Below are 27,862 nucleotides of genomic sequence, written 5' to 3' on the forward strand. Positions count from 1 at the left end.
TGACAGATAAAAATGACACTTCATTTCAAGGCACATTTCATGTTGTGTGTGGTACCACTGAAACAAATAAATGATAAATAATTAAGCAAATACATAAATAACCAACACACTATGCATTTAATGACACATTTTATTATTTATGCTCATTTATTTATTGTATTTTATTATCACATTTCACAAAACATTTGTTTATTTAAACATTTATTTAGTTTTGTCCAAAATATTCCTTCATAGTTTTCTTGTAGACATTAAAGGGTGATGAGGATGCCAATGCCATCTTCCCCTCTGTACAGTGTGTATTAGAAAGAGAGCAATTATAGAAAAAATAACAGCTTGACTAACAGATGCATTTAATATTTATCTTTATGGATTTCAGAAGTGTGATGCAGGTTTGCTCGCCTGTTTCCACAATCAGTCAATGTTCTTCACACAGACAAATGGCAGGTTTATTGCACATTCTGCATCATTCCAGCCTTCTGGAACTGAAAGAGAGCAGAAGACATGCGGTTAAGATGGACTAAAATCAATCCCAGCCCTACCCAGGCTGAAAATGTCTGCTCCTTTGACACTGTTGGGGTCTACAAACTGATATTTGTGCTGGCATTCTTCTTAACGTAGGGCTTTCTCCTTCTTCAGACCTTCCAGGCCCACCTGTTTCTCACTACATTTTAACTTTAGCCGTCTGAGATCTCAGTAAGCAGATTTCAGAGGTTTGCTCTGTCAGTTAGCCACTGGGGCGCTGTGCCTACTTTCACACTTGTAAAAGTGCCAGTGTCTTGGAAAGAAAGAGAAGTGGGGTCCTTAGTGTCACGTTTACAGGGTCCAATGAAATTCTTACATGTAAGAGGTAATCAACACATCACTGCACTCCGCTGCCATGAGTAGTGAGTGCGGCAGTCTTATATGATGAATATATCAGAGATTTAATTCAAACTAGCATGAAAGCATGCTAAGAGACTTGTTGTTAATAAAAAATAAATCCTTATTTATTATTCTGTTTTTGCGGAGATGCTTCATTTGCATGCAAAACACTTCACCCAGAATAAAGGAGGAATTACCTGTGATATTAGTGCATGACACAGCACTGGCACACAGCTGGCAGAGGTCCTTCAGCTCAGCACCATCCTTGGCTGTTCATACCATCTGCTCCCCTCCCTTCTCTGCTGAGTCCTTTTTTATGTGCTTATAATATTTTTACTAATTGAGTTCCACAAGTTATACAAGAATGAAATAAAATAGATAAAGGAACCCCTACCCCAACACTGAAGAGAGGCCAAGAAGAAGGAGTAGGGACAGCCATGAGAGTGGGCAGCAGTTTAGCCAGCAAGGCAGGAACTAAATGACTACGATGACATAAAAATGCCCAAAGGATTAGGAGAGTCCTTCATAACGGATCAGCGGCCACTCAGTCTCTGACCAAATATGTAACGCGTGGCCAAACTGAGTGACCTGTTAATCTGAAACAGAGAGTTTAAGAAGATGGGGTATCTGAAACGTTTCAGCTAGAGACCAGTGTTACCTAACGGCAGTGGTACTCAGACCATAGGACCTCCATAGGACAGAAGTGTCACGAACAGCAGAAAGGTCCATGACATGAAAATGGGTGCCAGTATACTGGATCATACAAAGACTGTTAGACAGAAAGGTCCAGAAGGAGGTGATGGGGCAGAGGAAAGTGCCAGGGCACCGAGGAGAGGTGGTACTCAGGTGAGCATCCAGTGCCCCAGTTGAGGGGCTTGTAGGGGAAATAAGACAAAACTGCACAGTCTTTATCTCTGTAAAATAAAATCCACGTGAGAGATTTGGCTTCTATTATTTGTGGGGTCGTTTGTGTTTTGCATTAGCTGAAGGTTAAAATAAAAGAGCAAACAAAGGGTACAAACAGCATGTGACTGTAATAATAGCCTGACCTGCTTATCACTTTCCTGTTGTTGAAAGACAAATACTCCTCAGCTCTATTAAAGATTTTATTTTTGTAGTAAAGTTATAGGAAAGAGTAGTGGAGCTCGGTTAAGAAGTGAGGTGATGATTAGTGAGCAGCAGTGTGGTTTCATGCCAAGAAAGAGCACTACAGATGAGATGTTTGCTCTGAGGATGTTGATGGAGAAGTTTAGAGAAGGCCAGAAGGAGTTGCATTGCGTCTTTGTGGACCTGGAGAAAGCATATGACAGGGGTCCTCGAGAGGAGCTGTGGTATTGTATGAGGAAGTCGGGAGTGGCAGAGAAGTAAGTAAGAGTTGTACAGGATATGTACGAGGGAAGTGTGACTGTGGTGAGGTCTGCAGTAGGAGTGACGGATTACATCAGGGATCGACTCTGAGTCCTTTCTTATTTGCAATGGTGATGGACAGGATGACAGACGAGATTAGACAGGAGTCCCCGTGGACTGTGATGTTTGCTGATGACATTGTGATCTGTAGCGATAGTAGGGAGCAGGTTGAGGAGACCCTGGAGAGGTGGAGATATGAGGAGGAGCGGAGAGAAATGAAGGTCAGTAGGAACAAGACAGAATACATGTGTGTGAATGAGAGGGAGGTCAGTGGAATGGTGAGGATGCAGGGAGTAGAGTTGGTGAAGATGGATGAGTTTAAATACTTGGGATCAACAGTACAGAGTAATGGGAAGTGTGAGGTGAAGAAGAGAGTGCAGGCAAGGTGGAATGGGTGGAGAAGAGTGTCAGGAGTGATTTGTGACAGACGGGTATCAGCAAGAGTGAAAAGGGAGGTCTATAGGACAGTATTGAGACCAGCTATGTTATATGGGCTGGAGACGGTGGCACTGACCAGAAAGCAGGAGACAGAGCTTTAGGTGGCAGAGTTAAAGATGCTAAGATTTGCATTGGGCATAATGAGGATGGACAGGATTAGAAATGAGGACATTAGAGGATTGGCTCAGGTGAGATGGTTGGGAGACAAAGTCAGAGAGGTGAGATTGCGTTGGTTTGGACATGTGCAGAGGATTGAGAAGGGTGCTAAGGATAGAGCTGGCAGGGAAGAGGAAAAGAGGAAGGCCGAAGAGAAGGTGTATGGATGTGGTGAGAGAGGACATGCAGGTGATGGGTGTAATAGAACAAGATGACGAGGACAGAAAGATATGGAAGAAGATGATCTTCTGTGGCAACCCCTAACGGGAGCAGCTGAAAGAAGAAGAAGAAGAAGTAAAGTCAGTGTCACCTCGAGGGAGTGCAGTGGGTGTACGTGCTCAGAGCTCATCACCAATTGGAGTGGCTGTGATTTATTTTTCATAAATTTGTTTCTCTAAAGCCTCTGCACATTTTCCAGTGTAGTTAAATTGCCAACTTTCACTTGGATTGAGTGGTTTTTGTTTTGAGTTGTCGTGTGCACAGACGCATATCCTGACACACAGACGTCCCTCTGAAAGTGTTCATGGGTGCCTGAAATGCCCAAACCACTCAAAACCCAAAGTCTTGTATATAAAAGCTAGAAGTACCTCGTATGGCCCAAGTATATTTGCATAATTGGTTAAGGTAAGAAGGCGAGTATTTATTTGTTCTTTAAATGTTGGTGTCATTACTGGACTAACTACAAATGTCCCCTTTGTCACCTGCACTACCTCGCTGATTGCTATCCGTTTGTTTCATGAGTCAAAAACTTGTTCTTTAGCTTTGTCATTTGATTCCATTGTTGCAGTAATTCCTTGCTGGACTTTAACCATGAAGTCTACTTCAGACTTTAGTGTAGTTTCATGACCAGATGCTTAATCCTGTATTAATAAACTTGACGACTTGTTGAAAAACTGAGTCCATGGACCAGAGAAAGCTTCTGCAATAGTGGGGTGGGTGGGTTGAGCGTTGGGGTTCACAGATGTCGCTGCAAGTCCCCATATTATTACTGGATACGGCACTTGTGACAGTATAATGTTATAAAGACGATTCGTAGTTGATTCATGCAGAATTCATTTAAAATTACTACAAATCATGATGTTAGAAAGCCTTAAACTAGAACAGCCTCATTGTAAAATGGACTTCAGGGATCAGTAAAGGTTGGTCACGCCATCCTCAGTCATTCTCTTTCTGCCATGTTCTGAATAGCAACTAACTCTGTTTCATCATGGCTTATCTCCACTGCGCTTGGTAACAATAGGCAGGTGTACAATAGTGTCTCTGTTTTCAAAAAACCTAAAGCTTTGTTTTTCATTTCATTTCAGATTTATTGTCACCTGTACGCCGTGAAATGAAATTGCTATCTGCACACTTGAGCAACACGCACTACGCTGCCACTGGAAGAATGGAAGACTGACACCTGTCCCACCTCTGATGTCACTTCCGTCGTACACCGTCCTGGACCCGCCTCTTCCTGCCTGGATCCCATGTAAACTCCTCCTACTCCACATCATGGTAATCTTATCTTGGACTCCGGTCCAAACATGTTTGATTGCTGTTTTATCGTTTTTTTGTTTCCTTGTGACTATATGGGGATCACAAAAGTGCCCCAAGCCTTTATGCTTTATCTTGGTCTTTCTTACACTGCGTTAGTGTGCAGGTGAGCTCACACTGTGGTGCACTGGCGCCTCAGCCAGGTGACATTCCTGCTTTGTGCTCTATGCCTGCTGGGATGGGTTCCAGCTCAGGATAAGCAGATTTGGAAGCTGGATGGATGAGTATACAAAACACTGTTTTTTCCATAAAATTCTTAGAACATATGCACTAAAACATGTCTTTAACATGTTAAAATGGGCATTTTATGTGTTATGTTTTGAACTTTGCTTATATATTTGCGCCCTCTTCTACGCGGTGGTGTGCTGGGGAGGCAGCATAAAGAAGAGGGACGCCTCACGCCTGGACAAACTGGTGAGGAAGGCAGGCTCTATTGTAGGCATGGAGCTGGACAGTCTGACATCTGTGGCAGAGCGACGGGCGCTGAGCAGACTCCTGTCAATCATGGAGAATCCACTGCATCCACCAAACAGGAGAATCTCCAGACAGAGGAGCAGCTTCAGCGACAGACTGCTGTCACCGTCTACTAAATCTACTAAATTTAGTCCCGGGGTGGCCAATGACTGAAAAGTACACTCTGCCCTAAACTGAGACACACAATGACTTGATGTGGGAGGAGAGGGAAAGCCTACGGAGACAGAATTGGAACCTAAGACTGTGAGGGTCTCGGGCTGACTGCTGTGCCCCCCGAGTGTAGATTGAGGGGCTTCATTTTTCACGGCTGTACTGTAATTCCTTACTGTTGTGTTTCCCTTCAAGCTCCACTGACAGACTGAGGAGATCGTTCCACCCCCACACTATGCAACTCTTCAATTCCACCGGGGGGGTAAATGTTAACATTATATAAAGTTATTGTCTGTTATACTCGCATTGTTATCACTCTTTAATGTAAGAATTTTTTTTTTATCAGTATGCTGCTGCTGGAGTATGTGAATTTCCCCTTGGGATTAATAAAGTATCTATCTATCTATCTATCTATCTATCTATCTATCTATCTATCTATCTATCTATCTATCTATCTATCTATCTATCTATCTATCTATCTATCTATCTATCTATCTATCTATTATATAGTGCCTCTCATATCTATCTATCTATCTATCTATCTATCTATCTATCTATCTATCTATCTATCTATCTATCTATCTATTATATAGTGCCTCTCATATCTATCTATCTATCTATCTATCTATCTATCTATCTATCTATCTATCTATCTATCTATCTATCTATCTATTATATAGTGCCTCTTATATCTATCTATCTATCTATCTATCTATCTATCTATCTATCTATCTATCTATCTATCTATCTATCTATCTATCTATCTATGTATCTATTATATAGTGCCTCTCATATCTATCTATCTATCTATCTATCTATCTATCTATCTATCTATCTATCTATCTATCTATCTATCTATCTATCTATCTATCTATTATATAGTGCCTCTCATATCTATCTATCTATCTATCTATCTATCTATCTATCTATCTATCTATCTATCTATCTATCTATCTATCTATCTATCTATCTATCTATCTATCATTTTTAAGGAGTAAATGTTCTCATAATCAGATCACAAAATAGTGTCATGTGAGGTAAACCATAAAATCATCCTGATGACAAGCAACTAGTGACTTGTGATAAATGCATTTCTGAATCATAATGACTGGATAAAGAGGAGTGATCTGTGGACTTTAGCTACTGGGACGCAAGTCAGGGAGTGATCATCGCCAGCTGGGTTGCCAGGGTGAGGGTGTCTGATGTTGCGACACCCGAAACGGCCAATGTCCCCAGGATACATCACTGAAGATGCGTCCCGGTGCGACCGCAGGATGTATTTTGACACTGCAGACCTTAATGGAGCAGTGTTACAATGATGACCTGACCTTTACGTGAGTCCTGATTGGCTGACAGGCATACATGTAACTGTAATAATTAGCATATGTGGCAGATGATTAGATGCACCCAAAAACTGAAACAGTGGTACGCTGTAGCTTAGCATGGTGGCACCTGAGTGATCCATAGACAAGGACTTGCCCTTCACCTCTGAACGTAGGACTCTGTGTCATGTCAGGCCAGGCCAGTATTTAGAGACTCGTGTCAAATCTATGCAGTGGTTTTTCTAAACGTCACAAGTTAATGGAAAGAAAAAACAAGAGCCTTGCCCAAAGACAGTGGGAGACACTTTACATTCCATATCCTAATGGGAATTACCTCTCCAGTTAGTTTGAAGACACCTGTCTTTATTATATAAATTGTTAGGTTCTCCAGGATTCCAGTTTGAATAATCCCACTTGGATCCGTCAGTCCATTTCCAGTTCCCCACCTATGGAACAAAGATTACTGTAAACTGCTGTTCTTTTCATACGCATACAGTGGATACCCGGACCTCAAACCAGTTTACCTTCTCACAGGCGCAGCCTCCAAGCCAGGTGACGGGACCACTCATGTCAATACTTCGAATGAGGCTGTTGACAAACTGGTTACCATCAGCGCTGTGCACCGAAGCCAGGTGTCCACCGAGGCTGACGCAGAACTTCTACAGGGTGACAGGAAGGATTTGTGTTAAAGTTGCGGTTTTGTCGGAATTTGACAAACCTAACAGGTATGTGTTCTTTAATTGAAGTACACTGGACATTGACTAACACTGCTAAACTGCTTTACCTGGAAACACCCTGGAACCCCCAGCTTGACCAAAACAAGCTGTGTGCTCATTTCAAAGGCTTCATCTTGTAAGGGCTGGAGATGCTGATGTCACACAGCCATATCAGTGAGGGGCTGCATTAGGGGGGCCTTTAAGGCACACGCCAGATCCTGGAGTGCAGTGCGTAACGGTGATGATGTTAGCCTGAAATTCTGTGTCATGAATTGGCTGCCATCTGATTGTCTTTGTAGTGTTGTGGTGAAGCATCATACAAGTCTGCATAGTTTCTAACCTTTACAACCAGTCTTTTCTCAGTCTGCTCCGTGTGTAATTGAGATTAGCAGAAGACAAATGGCAACACATTTCAGGAATGAATTACTTACTGGACTGGCCAATCAGAGTCGCTGGGGTCTGCCTAGGGTCCACTTTCACGTGACGCCTAATCTCATTTTTGAGAAGGTGTTCGTCAAGTTGTGCCGTAGCTATGCTGAAGACTACATGGGTTATGGTGTAGCTACGCCATTGGCTCGATGCTGAAGTATAAATCAGCCTTAATAACAATTGTGCACCATCTGAATGCCACAGTGTACCTAAGTATCGTTGCTGACCTTCCCTTTGTGGCCACAGTCGAGCCTTTTTTAAAATGGGAATGTGTTGTATTACAAAACGCACATCATGTCAAGACGGTTATGTCACTTTACTCCACCGGCCTGTATAATCCCCAGATCTCAGCGCAGTAGAGCGCCTTTGGGGTGAAGTGGAATGAGCGGTTTGCCACTAAAACAGTAGCCATCTAGTAATAGTGAGGAGGTGCAGAGCAGACTCCCTAAGAGTCATATCCAGTTCTTCTTTGAATTCAGGCTGATCTGGAGGGTAAAGTGGTCAACGTAGCACTCGATTGGTGGACCTCATAAAGTGGATGCGGTGTGTGTTTGTGTTTTGTTTTTTTTTTTGCATTATGTTCTTCTCTTTTCTTTTCCAGTGGGGCTTTCTTGTTGTGGCATTGCTGCTGTCTACAGTATGTGACACTTTGTGGCACAACAGCCACCAGATCATTTAAGGACAGGGAGGTTCACATTCATCACTTCTGTATCTTCAGTCAAACGAGTTTAAACACTCACTTGTGCTCTATAATAAATAACAGTAAAGAATACAAATTTGGGGGTCTGACTTTCTGTGTGGGTTTCCTCCATGTTCTCCCGTGTCCTCCCATAGGCCAATGATTAGCAGGTTTGCTTGTGTGGTGACTCTAAATCAGCGGTTCTCAAACTTCTTTAGAATTTCTTGCGTGGCGGTCCCTTTAAAAATTGTTCGATGGCTCGCGGACTCTTTTATTAAAAATTAAAAAATCAATATTATTTCAAGAAAATTGGGGGCGCCAAATACTTTGCGGGCAGCACGGTGGCGCAGTGGTAGCGCTGCTGCCTCGCAGTTAGGAGACCCGGGTTCGCTTCCCGGGTCCTCCCTGTGTGGAGTTTGCATGTTCTCCCCGTGTCTGCGTGGGTTTCCTCCCACAGTCCAAAGACATGCAGGTTAAGTGGATTGGTGATTCTACATTGGCCCTAGTGTGTGCTTGGTGTGTTTGTGTGTGTCCTGCGGTGGGTTGGCACCCTGCCTGGGATTGGTTCCCGCCTTGTGCCCTGTGTTGGCTGGGATTGGCTCCAGCAGACCCCCGTGACCCTGTGTTTGGATTCAGAGGGTTGGCAAATGGATGGATTGATGGAAACACTTTGCACAAGGGTGCCATATACCCACTGCGCGGCACTGCACAGGTACAGGCTACTGTGAATAAAACATTTTTTGACAAACAATTATCCATCCATCCATTTACCAACCCGCTGAATCCGAACACAGGGTCACGGGGGTCTGCTGGAGCCAATTCCAGCCAACACTGGGCACAAGGCAGGAACCAATCCTGGGCAGGGTGCCAACCCACCGCAGGACACACACAAACACACCCACACACCAAGCACACACTAGGGCCAATTTAGAATCGCCAATCCACCTAACCAGCATGTCTTTGGACTGTGGGAGGAAACCCACGCAGACACGGGGAGAACATGCAAACTCCACGCAGGGAGGACCCGGGAAGTGAACCCAGGTCCCCAGATCACCCAACTGTGAGGCAGCAGCGCTACCCACTGCGCCACCGTGCCGCCCCAAACAATTATTTATTCAGAAAATATTACGTACATCTTAGATATTAAATTTAAGTTAAAATTTTAATGGGATGGATGCATCTGCTTTGCCTTAACCATTTGCATTGAGCAGGCAATTTCACCACTTAACAACACAAAAAATGTAAAATATGTTGTTTGTTGATTATCTGTATCCACCTTTAGTGCTCTTATTTGCTTCTAAAATATACAAAACCTGTTCGTGAGTGTTTTGATTCTACGAAAGAATCGATAATTTTTGATTATGATAAAAATAATAAGGGCTGGTTTGTGCCGAGCGATAACGGTAGGAAAACAATGCAGTGGCAGCGAATAACGGAACAGTGGATTAGGGGTCGGGTCAAGGTGGTGGGGGTAACAACGGAGCTCAGTCACTTACTTCCCCTCGGATGGTAAAGGTTAATAATTATAAAAATATAAATAGTATAAATATGCAATCATTTCTCACGGTCCCACCGAAACCGCTTCTGGGACTGCGGACCCCAGTTTGAGAACTGCTGCTCTAAATGGACCTTCTATTAGTCTGTGCTGGTCTTCCTCCTGTGATGGACTGGTGTCCACTCTACGGTTGATTCCCACCGACATGTTTAGGCTCTGCGTCATTTTACTGTTGGCCTCACTGTCACATCAGGAGTTTCTGACATTTAGAGCTGAAGTCCTCTCTACAGAAGCCAAAGGCCTTACAACTAACCTGCTAGAACCACACACTGGCACCATGAGAGGGGCTTCATCGTGTGTTGTGTGAGTGTGTCCTTCAGTCAGGGAGCTGAGCTAAATAAAGTAGCGCCTGCTCCTCAGGACTGGGCAGGAGCCTTTCGGACTGCTTCACAGTGTGGCCTACTTCCACAAACACACAGGCAGACTAGCAGGACAGCAGGCCCAGTTTGCTCCTTCCATTCATTATCTCGGTCTGTTGCTCATAATGCCATTTTCTGAACCTGACTGTGAACGGCACTTGCAGTGACCCAAGAATTACAAACCGTTGCTAGCTGGCGCATTCTGAAGAGGTGAGGTGTACACAAGGTGGCAGCAGACAGCAGCGTTTCCCACTGAATGTACTGAAAGTCAATGGGGAGGCACAGACTGACAGAGAAATTCAAATTAAAGCGAGTCGTCCATGTGGCAAGACTATCAGGCGCTGGGTCCAGAATTTAACATTTTGTTAGAAATACCGCATTTGGTTAATAGAGTTATTTTTATAACAATGAGACTTCATGAACAATAACAGTGATAATAGGCTGTAATTACATCTAAGAGTAGACTGCATAAAATCCACACTTTTATTATTATTTTAGCGGATCATAGTGGCTAATAACTGAGCTCAAGGTGACTTGTACTAGCTTGACTAGAAAGCAGAGACCAAATCGAGTTATTCCAAAGTGGCATTAACTGATGTCCTGTTCCTAACTGTTGCTGTAGGGCACGGGTGTCGAACTCCAGTCCTGGAGGGCCGCTGTGGCTGCAGGTTTTCATTCTAACTATCTTCTTCATTAGTGACCAGTTCTGGCTGCTAATTCACTCCTTTTGCATTAGTTTTAATTAACGTGACTCAGACCCCTTAGTTGTCTCTTTTTCCTTAATTAGTAGCCAAACAATAATGAGACACACAACGAGTCGCCACATGACCAGCTCACCTGTGCCATTCACACAATATCTGAAAATAAAAGAAAGGTGATGGTCTCAGTAAGGCTGATCTGCTCAGGTCACCAAAACATCTTGACGGTGTTCTTAGAAAAAAATAGAAAAATCAACAGTTTTGGAGATGTCTGTTATGGCAGGATGAGAGCAGCAACACGCCATGGAATTAAATAACGGGTTTAATTAACAGCAAGAATTGGCTTCTCATTAAGAGATTGGTTTGAGTGAAATTGGTTGGAATTTGAAATCCCAGTTTAGCTGGTCACCTGTCAACTCATTTCACATTTCATTTCTGCTTGGCTGTCATTTCATGAAGAAAGGAATAAATTCAGAGGACTGAATCCTTCAAAATAGAATAGGGCTGGTAAAATGAAGGGAAAAGGAGTTCATTAGCAGTGAAAACTGGTCACTGATTAGGAAAAGGGTTAGAATGAAAACCTGCAGCCACTGCAGCCCTTCAGGCCTGGAGTTCGACACCCCTGCTCAAGAGGGTCTACAACTTTTTGTAATTCACATTTCTTCAACATAAATCTTTTTTTAAAGTAATGCCCAACGGAGACTTAAAATCGCCATTAAGGTCCACCGGGGCGCCCGCACTGAAGGTGGCAGCAAGTTCACAGCCACACATAGGACTCCCCTGGCCTTTTAAGAACTGGCACTGAGCATCAGGAGCGGCCATCAGACGTGTAAAAGAGGAGAACACACCAGTTGAAATAAGCAGCGTCAGTTTGAAAACATAATTGCTGGGCCGTAGTTCTGATATGGTTGCACAAAATGTTTCTTGGTTCTGAGACGAATGATTCTAAAAATTCTTTTAAATAAAGATTTTAAAATTTCAGAAATTGGTTTAGTGCATTCTACCTTACATATTTAAAAAATATGAACTTGAAGAAGGAGTGAACCAAGGTTCAATGGGAGTTGGGTTGTTTTGTGCAGACAGACAGACAGATGAGATGATGACATTCAGTTATTTCACATTTTAAGTGGACACACCTAAAAACAGAAGAGCCATCCTCTGTCCTGTAATCTCACAAAGTGGTTGGTCCTAGAGCTGTGGGTGGAAGGGAGAAATGTCCCCAAAAATCTAGGAAGTTTCAGGCCAGAGAAGCGTAAATCTATCCTGGGGAGACCTCTCAAGTAGCAGGCCAGCACCCTCCAAGTGCCAGGGACGTGTAGAGGTGTGTGCTTTGGACTTGGCTGTGTCTAGATCTGGGTCTGGGGGGGACACCCAGGTTATCTGTCTCTCTTCCTCGAGCTAACGGGTGTGAGATGTGGAGGCCGTGGTGACTTTAGGGTCCTTAAGGGTCACCCTGTAATTCCAGATTTCTGCTCTCGGGGCCTGATGTTGAAACTCTGAAAGGTTTGGTTACCCGTTGGAGGCCTTTGTCTCACAGACTTGTGTTTAGCATCTCAAACTCTGCTTAGCCCACCAATGAAGCCCCCAAACCTCCGAGTATGAATCTGGAACAAATCTATGTTAAACAGAGCTTATCTTATTTATTAATGTGTAAAATAATATGCAAAGGTAGAATACTAAATGCAAAACATACAATAAGAAACAAAGAAAATAAACTTCTTACAAGAGTTCAGCCACAGTGACGCAGATTCAGACCTACCTGTCTGTCTTCAGGATGATCTTTGACATTTCATTCTGCTGGTGTCAGAAGTTTGTGCTTTTAATTGTTGTGATCCTCCTTCTTCTTGCTTAACTGTTTGTCCTGCTCTGGACTTTCCATTCTGAAGTTTTTGAATAAATTGTTTCTTTTTATATCTGAACACCCTGTAACACATTTAACTACAGTGTACATGTATCGCGTAGTTAATGTGTACTTATTTGAAATGACACGTATGCCAAGCTTTACACTTACTATTATCTAAAAATCATTGTGAGAATAAGAAATGTGTTAATTATTTCAAATACTTGAGCAATCACACATCTCAGTTGTTTTCCAAACCCACAGTAGAAACTAAAAAGCTGCTTAGTTTAAGTTTTCATGCAAATATTAACATGAAAGCCGAAAAACTGCTTAGTGCAGGAGGACCTACAGTTCAAAAGCGGCTCTTGACCGGACACACGCTCTTCTTCCTTCTTGGCTTCAGTTCCTTGCTTAACCTTCACGTTTTCCAAGCTGACAACCACATCTTCACAGGCCAATCTGAATACTTCTTCAGCCGAGTCTCACCAGTCCGTTTCTGGCCCGATTCTGTTTTCAGGTCGCACTTTCGATTGCGGACCCCTGTGGTCTGTCTTCTTGATGCACAGGAGCAGCACACCAGTAGGCGTTTCATCCTCCATTGGTAGATTCCCTTCCAGGTACTACTGAGGTCCGAATCCTGACAATAAGCACAATTTTTCAGCCTGGCAAATGAGAGCTGAGGGATTCATAAGGTGACTGCGGGAGTCCGATTGACTTCAGTTTCAGTCTGAAGTGCTTCCCCCTTTAAAGCTGACAATCAGTGCAGTGTGGAAGCAGGAGTAAGCAGAGAAAACGCACACAAAGTTGGTGAGAACATCTCAGGCCCCTGGAGCACGGCTGACCTCTGCATCCCGGTGCTTCCTCCCACATCGTGTCGTCTGCAGTTACGTCTTCTTAATTTGAGAGCTTCAGTGTCTCTGACTCATTGTTAGCTTTTAGAGGTGATGCCAGGCAACTCCCCGTCTGCACATTATAGAGAAGCACCTTGAGGGCTAACACAACAAGAATACACACTTCAAGGCATGGCCACAGGCTGCGGTGTTTATCTGCATGCAGATGAAGACAAACAAGTCCTTGGGCAGAAGTTCAGAAGAGGACTTCAACACGGGGCCACGTGCGCTCATTTAGCCGTGTGCAGCCTTGATCTGCCAGATGAGCATGTAACTCCGAGGGTCCGTCACAGGCTACACAAACAGCCCACCCACAACAAGGTGTTCAGGCTTTGACTTTGTGACCTCATGAACACCAACTAAATCACATGGGCTCTCTCGTAAAGCATCAAAGAGAACTTCCAGTTTTTCATTTCTTTCACTGGACTCTTCAAATCTTCTGAATCCTAATTCACATGTTTTTTAGCTGAGTTCACATAATAAAGTTCACCCTGCCGTCATTATCACGTCTATCTGTCTGTCCACATGAAACAACTCGGCGCACAGTGGGACGATTTTGTTGAAATCCAACCATCCATCCATTATCCAACCTGCTATATCCTAACTACAGGGTCACAGGGGTCTGCTGGAGCCAATCCCAGCCAACACAGGGCGCAAGGCAGGAACAAATCCCGGGCAGGGCGCCAGCCCACACACACCCATAAACAAAGCACACACCAGGGACAATTTAGGATGGCCAATCCACCTAACCTGCATGTCTTTGGACTGTGGGAGGAAACCCACGCAGACACGGGGAGAACATGCAAACTCCACGCAGTGAGGACCCGGGAAGCGAACCCAGGTCTCCTTACTGCGAGGCAGCAGCGCTACCACTGTGCCACTGTGCCGCCCATTTTGTTGAAATATGATACGTTTATTCTTCAAGGAAATTTGTTGGGATATTTCGAATATGGCATGCCGTCCACATTTTGGAAACTGCAAAGTCTCCCATTGAATTTTTGAACTGGTCTTGTCAGGGAAACATTCTGTGCAACTGGAGTCACAGAGTAGCTTACTATTTAAAGCCTTAGCTTGAGTGACGTTACTTCAGCTTCCACCCTGACGACAAAACGGGCCTCCAGTACAAGTTAGGCCCACGTGTGAACCCCTGGTACGCCAGCTGACTTCTGCTGCGTGAGGGGAGTGAAAAAGTAAAGTTTTAAAAATAGTAAAAAAAATCTCTCATATAGAAGTGAATGTAAGAGGAAAGGAATTATGGGTAAATGACTCATTTACTCTTAATGTAATTTGCATTGGGTGTGACAAGGATGGATAGGATTAGAAATGAGGACATTAGAGGGTCAGCTCAGGTTAGATAGTTTGGAGACAAAGTCAGAGAGGCGAGATGGCGTTGGTTTGGAGGGATGGTGGGTATATTGAGAGAAGGGTACTAAGGATAGAGCTGCCAGGTAAGAGGAGAAGAGGAAGGCCTAAGAGAAGGTTTATGGATGTGATGAGAGAGGACATGCAGGTGGTGTGTGTAACAGAGCAAGATGACGAGTACAGAGAGATATGGAACAAGATGATCCGCTGTGCCAACCACTAACTGGAGCAGCCGAAAGAAGAAGACTCTTAATGTAACCAGATGGTGTTAACGATGCCTACAAAGCATCAGTAAATGTGCATTCATCTGCATCACATGGCCTACTAAAATAACGTCACTTTGGAGCGGTCAGAAGTGGCTTCGGGGGGACACATTTCTCTTGATATCACATCCTTCAGTGTAAGGCAGGTGAAGCCTTCATATTCAGACGTAATTCTAGCAGCATATCAAACACCACACTGCACAGGGAGGAAAAACCGAATTACTAAGTAGTGCGGTGGGCAGCAGGACTGAGGGGACCACCAAAACTCGACTTGGTGTCACTTTGGAGGAGTTAAGTAGACAGCACTGGTGAGCTTTGGTGGGCTGAATGGCTTCTTCTCATCCAGATTGTTCTGATGTTCTAATTCTGACCTAAAGAGGGCTTTGTTAAGGTCTTGACGCCCGACAGTTAAGGAGTCCCTAAACTAAAGTGTTACTGAGGTATGTGAGTGTGGCACTGTAAGCCCAAGAACAAACCAATGTTTCCTCGGGATTTACATTACACTAAAATAACCTCACGGCTGCGTTGTCTGCAGGTATTAATAATCCCACATTTCGCTGACGTTGTCATTTATCATCGGAGCTCCAGTCCTGCTTACTCATCCTGGTCTGAAGCGACCAACAGCTTTAGCTTGAGGCTTTCACCGAGTGTTTAGCTCTGTGTCTTTCAGAAAGGTTATGTTTAACAGATTGGAGCTCACAGACCTTCCACAATCAACAGCTTCCATCAGCACATCAGCCGTCACCATTTTTAGAGCTTTCGAGTTGAGATCTGCTGTCTGTGATGCCTGTTCAGACTCCATGATGTTGTGAGGTGTGGATTTAATGGAGGCTACTTACTAACATTTATAGTAGAATTGCATTCTGTTATTGCCGTTCCTTATAGATATGACCAGGCCCGGATTTGAGTTTTCATCGCCCCTAGGCAATATTCTTCTGGCGCCCCTTTTTTATTATTTATTACTATAAAAATGAAATTTAAGCGAAATCACATTACTTAAAAAAAAAAAAAATTTTGTCTAAACTTTGGCGCCCTGAGGCAATGGCCTAGGTTGGCCTCTTTGTAAATCCGGCCCTGGATATGACTCACGGTTATACAAATGTTTACTATGCAAACACGCGACACTGTAGCTGGCGTTTTGATGAAATGACTAAAAAAAAAATTGAAGATGTTCCAACTTTCAAATCAGCCTCCAGACTCGCATGAAATGTGTGCCATGTGCGCATTTTTAACTTATTAATTCATAAAAGCAAGACCCATTCAATGGATGATGAAGATCCCAGGGAGGGGGACCTCCTTAATTTGGCCAGAATGGCACTAAAGAGTGTTTCGTATCCGTTACTGCCAATGTGTGAAGTTAGGCATTGTGTTGAGTGCCAGGGAAATCTACACAATGCCAAAAATGAAACGATTACAATTTCCAAGACTTCCTTGGTTTTCTATGCAATGCCAAAAGGCAAACCGGCAAAATATAAAATACTTCTGCCTAGTGATCAATATTTCCTTTCATTATTTTCATAGGTGTGCTGCACAATTATGCAGTTTTGCAAAATATTTTATGACCAGATTAAATATACACCCTGTCAGTGGTTAATATTCATTTATCAGCTGAGTGCACTGGCCATTCTAGCCTTCCTTGTTGCAACAAGTCATTTTTTCCGTAACTTTATTTTGAATTTCCTTTTTCATTTTCATAAACGGGCTGGTGCCCTGCCTTGTGCCCTGTGTTGGCTGGGATTGGCTCCAGCAGACCACCCTGTAGTTGGGATATAGCGGGTTGGGTAATGGATGGATGGATGGATTTTCATAAACGTCTTATCAATAAAGGCTTTTTCATGACTCACTTTTCATACTTTGCCTAAATATTGTTTGTCATTCTCTATAATGCCTAAGTAGGATTTATAACGCCATATTAAAGCAGCACAGACATTTCACACTTTGCCTAAAAATGTCACATATTCTATAGATTACCAAGGCATTGTATACAATACCTGCTTTTCCCACATTGCTGCTAACCTATCCATTGTCACACGTGTGTGTGCGTGTGTGTGTGTGTGTGTGTGTGGGAGGCAGCTTAAGGGCCTTGGTGTGATGGTAATTACCTGCCATGCCAGGGGTGGGCGCTGTGATCTAATGGCTTCTCTCATCCTCCCTCTGCAGAACGGAAGACTGACGGCTCTTCCACCACTGACGTCACTTCTGTTACCCACCCTCCTGGACCCGCCCCTTCCTGCTTTTAACTCACATGACTGGGAGTTCGGCCATTTTGAGTCGGTTCAGTTCTGAGCTCCCTACCTGACAGAATGTTATCCACAACTTCATGCGTGGTTTTCAGTTATACGGGGTCACCAGGGTGTTGCTGCAGCTCTTTACACCTTGTAACGTAACTCAATGAATCTAAACGTTCTTTGTTAACGTGTCTGAGGATGTTTGTCCACTTCAAGCACACATTGGCTTCTTTTCTTCCTGTCTGGTTAACTTTACACATTTGAATTAATCTGCAAACAGAACAGAACAGCCCATCACAAAATATCAGTACCTCAGCATCGTTCTCGGACATCTTGGTAGGGAAGAACTGGTAGCATAGGTCTTCAAAGACCACCCATCCCTTCTCACAGCTGCCTTGGCAGAAGGACAGTTGGCTTCTCACGATCACAACTCTGACTTCTGCAAAGAAACAACGGCGTTAAAGTGAGGCGTCCAAGCAGCACTCCGGAAATGTTCAAGTTTTGGAGATGCTTCATAAATATAAAACATTACTAAACTTCATTTATTAAACAAAAGAAGGTTAAGAGGAAACCTGATTGAAGTGTTTAAAATTATGAAGGGAATTAGTGCAGTGGATTCATTCATCAAGGACACAGGGACACTGTTGGAAACTTGTAAAGGGGTACATTTCACACAAACATTAGGATGTCACGTAGAGAGCCACTGACACATGGAATCAGTGACCAAGGAGTGTGGTGGACAGGAGGGACCTTCACAGCTCAACTTGATGTTATTTTGGAGGAGTTCAGTGGGCTGAATGTCCTGTCCTCATGCAGAGTGTTCGGATGTTCATTCCTGATTCCGATGGATTTGCTTTCACACTCTGCGTTTTTTTTCAGATGTTGACTGAACCTGACACATTAAAAGGATACGTTTGGCATTTTGCACGTCTAAGCTGTTTGTTCACAATCAATGTGTATCTTCGTTTGCCCTATGAAACTGTGTCCTGAAGTGAGGCGTTTTTTAATCTCTATATATAATAAAGTCAAAATATGCAAACCATATCACAGACCTTCTCTTCCATAATAAAGTCAATATACAGTATGCGTGTCAATGTATTCATGTTCCAGCATCACTTCTGAATGGCTGGAGTGACTTTCATGAAACTTGGTACACACGTCTAACAATACTGTAGCGTGAAATCAACCCTACTCCCCCTTCTGGGTAAGCCGGGGGGTGATCTTGAGGTGTTGTATGCCTGTTATCATCCAGATGACACTCAGAACGACCACCAGAGGGCGAACTGGAGGTGACTGCCAGCATTCTGTATGTTTGAGCGCCAGCACCCGAGCGCCTGTTACTTTTGAAATGAAATCGAGTTGGCTAGGTTGGCATCCCAACTATTTTTAGGACTCATTCTGTCTTTGTGACTCGAACAGCCATATATATATTATCTACTCTATACATATAAAATCCTAAGGCTAACAGTGCAACAAATTTGTGCTACGTTTTTATGTCTATTACGCTTTAAATCTGGCTTATTTTAAAACCTACATATATAAGTTTGGTGTCGTTCTTTTCAGAATTTATCGAACCTTAATGTGATGTTAGATTTTCAGATTCTTATTCCATTTTTAAATTATAAACTAAAAAAATATCAAGAACTCACTCCCTGCGAGATAAGACTTTGTGCCAAGAGACTTAACCACACCTGGGGCCGGAAATAAAAGACAAAGAGTAGGACAGCTGCTGTACAGGCTTTTAAAAGTGCCACACGAGATGAAGAACACACGGGACGGCAGTAGCTGATTGAGCAAAGAGGAGGTAAAAATAAAAAAACTGTTTGTTTCCTACTGTGTCACCGTTTAAGAGGGGGTCTAGGAGGAGCAGCCGAATCTCCTTGGGGTGCATTCAGCCCCCCTCTTCACAACGTGAGTGGCTGAGACGCAAAGTGGCTGGCGTATAGAACAGGCTGGGGGGTTGGTGAGCGAAGTGAGCAGGGGCGAACCCCCTAGTGTATGTATATATATATATATATATATATATATATATATATATATATATATATATATATATATATATATATATATATTGTGAAGCATGGCCCAGACACAGACAGGCAGACATCGTTGTAAGTCACCACACACACTTTATTCACAAATACTATGTACAGTGAAGCACACAACCCCAAAACTCCCCCAAAGTTCAGGCCTCTCACACAATGCCTCTCTCTCTTCAGGCGCCTCCTTTCCTCTCCACCTGAGGTCCGTCCTTGTCCACTCCCGACTCCAGCCCTCGAATGGAGGGAGGCGGCCCCTTTTATAATCACCCAGATGTGCTCCAGGTACTTCCGATTAACCTCCGCCGGCACTCCCCAGTGTGGTGGAAGTACTGGCCGCGCACCCAGAAGCACTCTGGGTGTCCCTGGTCTTCTTCCCCCCAGCACTTCCGGGTGTGGCAGAAGTGCTGAGGGCCAGGGCTCCATAGGCATTGGGGCGCCCCCTGGCGGGGACCACGTGCCCCTATAAGGTTGAGCTTCCAAGCGTGGTCTCCAAAGCCACCAGGGCAGTCACCCCTTTGCGGTCTGGAGGAGGCGTAATCCATCCTCCTGTCCTTCCGGGCATCCCGGCTGGGTTCCACCCCCAGCCGCCTGTGACAATATATATATATTTATCTTATATACAAAGCAGACTGTAACGATCTTGCGCTCTTGTATGTATGTTATCATCCAGAACGTGTGCTCCGTAAAAGCAACTGACAGTTTTATCATCAAAAATCCGCAGTATTATTTGTTTGTTGTTTAATGTTTGTTTTTGTTAACTGAATTTTCATCTTGCATTATTCTTATTGTAACAATGTTGTAGTGGTAATAGAATTAAATCAACCTAATAATATTAATATTAATTTAATTGACTTTTTTTTTACGTCGTCAAAATTTCAGTATGTAAAAACTTATTACTACACCACAAAACAAAAATTAATCTATCAAAAAACCTTAAAAAAGTCTTTGCTTTTACCATCATTTTTACACTACTTTGTATGTATTCCGTGATTATATTTTGATTTAAACAGGCTATCTATTATATTATATATAAGATAAGTAAGCAATTTTATTTTTATCTACCACAAACATCCATCCATCCATTATCCAACCCGCTATATCCTAACCACAGGGTCACGGGGGTCTGCTGGAGCCAATCCCAGCCAGCACAGGGGCGCAAGGTAGGAGACAAACCCCAGGCAGGGTGCCAGCCCACCACATCTACCACAAACAGCCTATATTTGTGTCCTCACAGGTGGCGCAGTGGTGGTGCTGCTGCTTTGCAGTAAGGAGACTGTGGACGATTGTGAGTTCACTTCCTGATTCCTCCCTGTGTGGATAGCACTTTGAGTACTGAGAAAAGTGCTATAGAAATGTAATGAATTATTATTATTATTTATTTTGTGCATTCAGTGGCTCTCTTTGTGATTTTTTTTGTTTATTTATTAATTAACTAAACGTCATTTGTTTCTCAACATCATAGCTAACGTGTTTGTGTTACAATTTTTTTGTAAAAAAGAAATAGGAATTTTTCTTTAATACGTTCATAAACAAAAAACTAATTTAATTAACTCATCAAAATCAAAAGTAAATTATAAAACAAATATATCTTTGATATTTAACTTATAATATTTATTTCTATAGGTAAAATATTTAACGTTTAATTGATTGTAAAAGACTTTCAATTGGAAGAGTCTAATTGGAGATTCGGTCTCGTATGTCTGCTATCATCCACTTGACGCTCTGAACGTTTACACAATCATTGAAAATTGCTGGAATCGATTTGGACATGGCGTGTTTCTCACACGGACCACTTTATGTGGCGTGTTTAAGGGGACAAAGTCCTAAGAACCTTTCTATATTGGCTAAAGATGGAAAAACTAAAAACATTGTATAGAACAAGGCACTTGAGTAAACAATACAAGCACATTAGTGAGTCTTCATTGTTTGTTCATTTAGTTTTATTTTTAAAGTTGTGTTTTATTTTAATTATATTTTACTCTAACAATTAAAAAAAAACAAAAAAAAACACATTCTTTTCCTCCCGGGCAATGCCGGTATTTCCGCTAGTACAGTACATTTCACAAAACTCCTAGCTGGCTGTTACATTTTAAAACAAGGAGATGAAAAGTTAGGGCAGCAAGCAGGTATTGTCTTTGCAAAGTAAAGCAATTCTGTTTTTATAAGGGGCAGCAATAAGCCTCCATGACCGTCCCCAAATATTAACCGAGATAAGTGACAGCCCGCTGCTCCACACTCTAAGAAATTCACTTTTTTTATTCTGCCAGTAGAAGCTAAAATGATAGTGAGATATTATTATTATTAATAATAACAGTTTGTGATGGGTTGGCACCCTGCCCGGGATTGGTTCCCTGCCTTGTGCCCTGTGTTGGCTGGGATTGGCTCCAGCAGACCCCCGTGACCCTGTGTTCGGATTCAGTGGGTTGGAAAATGGATGGATGGATAATAACAGTTACTGTAGAATATCAAATCTTATGAGAGGTCGAGCAGTATGACCCCTTTTATTGGCTAACTGAACATGTAACAATATTCAGGTTTTCGAGGACGTTACATGTTGCCTGAAGTGGGGGCCTGCGTTGCCCAAAAAGGTTTCATATTGTAAAGTGTTCATTTGGCCAGTTAAAGGGGTCACTTTGATTGACTTCTTATGGCATCCATTTTGGCTGACACGGTACAACAACTGTACTGCTAAAATCGAACTTTAAAATTCTTGTCTTGTTTGTTTTTTTGCAACTACCGTAAAATCTTGTATATAATTCACACTCGTATATAATGCGCATGCTGATTTAGCCTAAGAGTTTCAGATGAAAAAAAGAAATTCCTATTTAATGTGCACCCTTAACTTTTCAAGATTTTGAGGGGGGGCTTTTATTTGACAGGAGGGGAGAGCGCAATAGTCGGCTGTAAATGTCGTTACGAATGTTAGACTCGTTGACTTGATCTCAAAACTCTGCGTGTGCCTGAGTAGCGATGAGCAAACATTGGCCTCGACATCTGGTGAGAGAGTGAAGCGAACGTGCAAAGCAAATGACGTTTTACATATATATTATAATGAAATGGACATTGACTTGTTGGACTCCGATTTTGGTGCATGTGATCTGGAGATTGAGATCGAAAACGAACGTGAGGTACTGGCATCACCTGATTGGCCCCCAGCGGATCGCGGTGCTAAACACATTCGTGTAGCTGATGCGTCTAAGGTAACTTTTGCCTGGGAGGACCTCCACTTACAATGACAAGAGGTACAAACCAGATTGTGTCACACTGTGACCTCCACGTCCCCAACAGGTGCTGTAGCCAGGATGTGCAGAGAGAGTGGCCACAGAAACAGTAACAGATGGTTTATGTTGATTTCTATGTGAAACCATCGCTTTGTGCGCTGTTCCTGAAGCCCCCCTCCAAGGCCCTGCCACACGTGATGGCAGCGCACTGCATGCAGCAACAGATATTTTATATTGATTTATGTGAGAAACTATTGCTTTAAAATGATGTCTTGCATTGGCTCCAGCAGACCCCCGTGACCCTGTGTTTGGATTCAGCGGGTTGGAAAATGGATGGATGATGTCTTGCTTACAGTATAATGCACACCCCAATTTTTAGCAAACTAAAAGGTGTGAAAGTTGTACTAAAGTAGGGTATTAAAGTGAGTGACTTGGTGACATTCCAGGGCTGGCCACACTACAGAAAAGAAGCAAACACTCAGAAACTCGGGTGCAGACTGAAACTGCTGCCTCTTTGACGTACAAAAACGACCCTAGAGAGTGGAACCAGCGAAGTGGAGTGGGCATGAATTTGGGGTGCCACTTGGTGGCTTTCTCAGCTTGTGTAAAAATCACAAGCCAGTGGGAGAAAACCGAAGGCCAAATCCAGGGTGCCATAGAGAGATTACTGAATATCTCACTGGCCTGGAAACATCTGGGAATTCCTCAGAAGGAGCTCTGAGAGGTTGACTTGGGTGGCCCAAATCAGAGGTTTGTCATTGTGACCTTCATCCGGATAAGTGGACTGAAAATAAAGTGAATTGGCGGTACGTTTTTGGAGAAAGTCTAAACTGGAGTTCTTTTCTGTGACATGTCCCCTTTTGTCATTCTTTGCTTGTTGACCTTCATTCTCATTGTAAACCTTGACCTCACCAGGTGTCTGTCACCCATAACACCAAAGCTGTTTTCCATCCATCCCTCCATTTTCCGACCTGCTGAATCTGAACACAGGGTCACAGGGGTCTGCTGGAGCCAATCCCAGCCAACACAGGGCACAAGGCAGGGAACCAATCCCGGGCAGGGCGCCAACCCACCACAGCAAAGCTGTTCTTGCTTAATACAATTTTTTTTATTTTTTAGGAAGACCAATCCCACCCCCCCCAACCCCACTCCCAGTCTGCAGCTCCATTGACAGCAGCTGGCAACAGGCATGGCAGGCGGACAAGTGGGACAGGCTGGCGGCTCTACTCGGTCACTGGACCCGACTGCTGTTCTTTATGTGTGTCTTACCTGCAGGCATGGCGTCCGTGGAGATGAACTTCAGAGTGAAGCACAACAAGAGCAAAGTTAGCACTGGGAGCATGGTGACGAGGAATCTGGAAGGAGCAAAGGGACAATCAGTCATCGTTCACTTGGGGACAGGAACTTAATATCACTGAGGTAAGCTAAGCACATCCTACAAAGGTCAATGGGTGAGACCCATCATAGCCTGAGTGAAGCCCAAAGAAGGACCCAGCAAGGCAGGGGTGCAGGGGGGCACTCGGCTCCCAACCCCAAAGTCCAGCAGTGACCTGATGTCATTCAGATGATCATCCGCTGTGTGTTGTTCTCTCGTTGCTCTCTAATGAAAAACCTTTCACGGCAACAAAAAAAAATCTCCTGTCACTCGTATTGCATAATCCTCTCGTCAGTTGTCCAGTTGCTTGCTCACAACATGCTAAACACGTGCGTTTTTACTAAAACATTGCTATGTAGAACCTTCCAGAAAAATCGGCGCACATCATAAACAGCAAGTGCATTCACATAATACTGAGTTTTCAAGTTGAGGACGTTATCTTCAGTCTCCATGAAAAGATGAGGTTCAACATCTTTCACGTTCATCACTACAAGCGCTTGAGGTAAGAAACGTCTATTAAAAAGAATCTCATTTTTGGGGGGAGTTTTCCTCTACAGAGCCTTTTCATGTCGATCCAAATTAAATCCACCGTGATCCAATATTGTACAATAATAAAACCCACAAGCCTGTGCAGGCTGAGTACCTTTTATTGCCACTTTACTTAGCTGACATCTTTATCAAGGCCCAGCCAGGACTGCCAGTTTTGCACCCGTCTGAACCCTAAACTGTCAGCCCCTTCTTCCTTAATAAGCAGAATGTCCTCCAGGTTTATAGTTGAGTCCCACACAGATGGATGAAGTGCAGGTCAAGGCATCGGATGTCGATATTTGAATTTATTTTGTTGCGTTCGTTACCTTGTTAGGGTACATAAATCCATTGTGGATGGGGCAAAAGTGTCAACGATTGCTTCAAATGCTTTGGTCAAGAAACATTTCAGAGTTTTAACAAGCCACCACTGGCAGGAAACACTTAAACTAAGTTTTTGAGCTGCAAATGGCAAAGCAAAACAAATCAAATAAAAACAAAGCAACTGAAACCCCAACGTGAGGCAAGAATCACAGCTAAAATACGGGCAGGAATTCGAAAGCCAGGCAAGACATGAAAATCATTGCCAGCGAGAGTCACTACCAGGGTTTAACACCGAAGGGTCTGCCTGCAGGTCAGGGTTACATCTCGCCTGAAGAAGGGGCCTGAGTCGCCTGGAAAGCTTACATGTTGTATTCTTTGTCGTTAGCCGATTAAAGGGGTCATTTTGCTTGACTTCTCATGGCATCTCCAGATCAGATGAAGTTTAGTGCAACCTCGGACCTTTGATCTCGTCTATTGATGAACTCGAGGTCACGACCCCTAGAAACTCGGGACACAATCCTAACAACATTTACTCAAAATGGCTTCCATAATAGAAAAAGGCTCTAAGACCCCAAAATTCAGCCCTGATCACGACAGCAGACGTCCATCGGCAGTGTGGCCAGGTTTTCTGCTGGCTGCCCATTTTAAGCAGGTCAGGCCTTGGCCGGTTTCTCCCAATCAAATCTTTTACAAACACCACAGGCCCATTTTGACAACTGGAGCTCATGGCAGGCCAGGCACTTGACGGCGAAACGCAGTGAACTTAGAATGGGATCCGTACCTGCAGCACCTTTTGTCTCTTGTCTGTGATGGGCTCATCTAGAGTCCAGTAACCCACCCTGATGGAGCTTTTCGCTTTATAATGGTTTTCGTTTTCGCCTGAAGCTGCTCTGCATATCCCAGATTTTGGCAGCAGATTCCATGTGAGCTCCACGTGTTAAGCCTGGCACAGCACAGAGAAGCAGACAGCGATGTGCACCTCAGTGGTGGACCTTTCATGTACACCGACCCTCAGGTGTCACTCAGAGCTACTTCCTCTGATTTCCGTTCACTTTGCCCTTTGACTGGTTTTTGTGCCAACTGCACCATCGGGTTATTTACAGTTAAGGTCGGTTACTTGCGAGGGACCTTAAAGCCTGTGACGTATCGTAATCCTGGTGGCGGTCTCCTCATGGACTGCCTGTGGATGGTGTTGTTGAGACCCCATCACTAAGGAACAACACGGATACACTTGGTGTGCACCCCGTACTTCTCACATGCATACAAGAAGCTGATTTTGACATGACAAGGGCTGCCCTGATCAGCAGAGCTCACCCCACGTAGGTAAGAGTAACAGATGGACTCGGATCTAAAGAACTGCCTCACTTGTTTGCCCCTTTATGAGTAGAATGTCTATGGACTGGCAAGAAGGAACAAATCTATAATGGAGACGAAGCCATGAGCACCGGACATACAACACAGAGACAAATACTTTGAGGACCTTATGGTCTCCTGTCACCGACCCACCCCACTACAAGGATTAACCTTCTTACCACACTCACTGTCACACGTGGGATGCACCGGAGCCTCTTGCTTTCTCTCAGCTGGCACCGTTTGGCATTATAGGAAGCTTTTATAGATGAGGCAGGAGTGGCAGAGTGTGCAGAGCAGGAATCCCGTCCCAATGTCAACATCCACACCCTGCTATCGATCATTCCTGTCACTTGGCTCACTTATACATTCCTACATGGCAAACGCCAAGGGGGCATTTGAAGACAACCTGCAGCCTCTCATGTGTTTGCCAACAGGCTGTGCCACCTTCATCATGGATCTTGTCGATTTCCTCCAGCTCTGCCTCTGGCACTGGTCTTTAGGAGAGACTGTAGGAGGAACGTTTTCACTCTTGGAGCCCACTCAGTCCTTGGGTTCTTTAAATTCTCACCATTTTGTATATTTGGTGAGTTTCTTGTTTTTCTCCTTACATGCCCCACTTAAAGACATTATGCGTTCTTAGCGTCTGTCGTCATGTGGCATGGCAAGATCTCTCAGTCCAAGTGCCTCCATGGCAAAGTTTAGTGGTCGGCCAGATGAGGATCTGATCTTTTTGCTGTTTCCTAGTTTACTGAGCACCATGATGGTGTAGCATTCCTTGGGTTTTGCCCATTAAGAGCACTGGGTGTCCTCCTACATCCCAAAGGGCTGATCGTTAGGCCAGTTGTCAACTTCAGATTGGCTCGGTCGATGTCCTTGATTGTGTCTTGTGATGGCCTGGCAATCCGTCCAGGGTTAGCACTTTAATTGTGTTGTCAGATCACCCGTGACATGCAGACATGGACCTAACACAAGAGGCGCCAACTAACCTCTTAGCTTCTTTTCTTAATGTTACCTGTAACCCCCTTACCCGTCTCACTGTCTGTACTGTACCAACCCCAGGGACCACCGTGGTGTGCTGCTTGCTGACTGGGCCGTCGTTACTTCAGCCCAGTTTACCACCAATGCAGGACTTCACAGGAGCGCCCCCCTCGTGCCCTTAAAGGAATTGCAGTTATACACGGAATGAGCAGTCCAGGCAGAGACACTGAGTTTAAGCTTTTAACATAAAAATTATATTTATTTGCATAATGACCAATGGCAGCAAATATAAAGAAAACAAAGAATTATACACCCGGGGTGGGTTCATGCAGTCTTCATGACGGTCCCGTCACTTAGTAACAGATATATATCCTTAATCAAAAAATGTAAAGAACGATTTCTGTGGCCAGCGACTAAGCAGATGGCCAACTCCATTGAAGCCGAGCGGCTCCGTGTAAAGTGTCCCTTTTTGTTGTTTTTGTTTTCTTTCCAAACGGAGCTGAGTTGCCAGTGTTTGCCTTCCATGTTGATTTATTCTAAGAGAGTAAACATAATCACATCATCTTTGTCATGAGTCCCTGGCTCTGATGTTTTCTCAGGACACATCCCTGAAATTCCCCACGTTCTATGATTCTGTGTGGCATGTGGCCCGGTGCCAACTGGCACGCCGCGTTCTTCACACAG

The 27,862-nt window shown here is 43.8% G+C and overlaps 1 protein-coding gene across 2 annotated transcripts; it reads right to left on the reverse strand.

Moving 5' to 3' along the window:
* Positions 1–115: 115 nt before the first annotated feature.
* On the reverse strand, positions 116–26,467 carry LOC114657051 (lectin-like). Of its 2 annotated transcripts, none has more exons than XM_028808793.2 (6): positions 26,380–26,467; positions 23,893–23,978; positions 17,672–17,799; positions 6,866–7,000; positions 6,676–6,787; positions 116–482 (listed from the first exon to the last, which is right to left on the reverse strand). In XM_028808793.2, the coding sequence occupies exons 2-6, from the start codon at positions 23,963–23,965 to the stop codon at positions 412–414; spliced, it is 519 nt and encodes a 172-aa protein (XP_028664626.1). In that variant the 5' UTR covers positions 23,966–23,978; positions 26,380–26,467; the 3' UTR covers positions 116–411. The 2 variants fall into 2 exon arrangements, with proteins under 2 accessions (XP_028664626.1, XP_028664627.1); XM_028808794.2 differs by having other exon boundaries at positions 26,389–26,449.
* Between the last annotated feature and the right edge of the window lie 1,395 nt (positions 26,468–27,862).

The sequence above is a fragment of the Erpetoichthys calabaricus genome, chromosome 9 (genome assembly GCF_900747795.2).
Source record: "Erpetoichthys calabaricus chromosome 9, fErpCal1.3, whole genome shotgun sequence".
Lineage (NCBI taxonomy): Eukaryota > Metazoa > Chordata > Cladistia > Polypteriformes > Polypteridae > Erpetoichthys > Erpetoichthys calabaricus.

Bases quoted from the DNA above. Each gene is read 5' to 3' on its own strand.
- LOC114657051 (XM_028808793.2), bottom strand. From the start codon at position 23,965: ATGCTCCCAGTGCTAACTTTGCTCTTGTTGTGCTTCACTCTGAAGTTC. The intron at 17,800-23,892 runs GTAAGACACACA...GTTTCTTTGCAG, and splicing joins CACGGACGCCATGCCTGCAG to AAGTCAGAGTTGTGATCGTG. The intron at 7,001-17,671 runs GTACTGATATTT...GTCACCCTGTAG, and splicing joins TGTCCGAGAACGATGCTGAG to AAGTTCTGCGTCAGCCTCGG.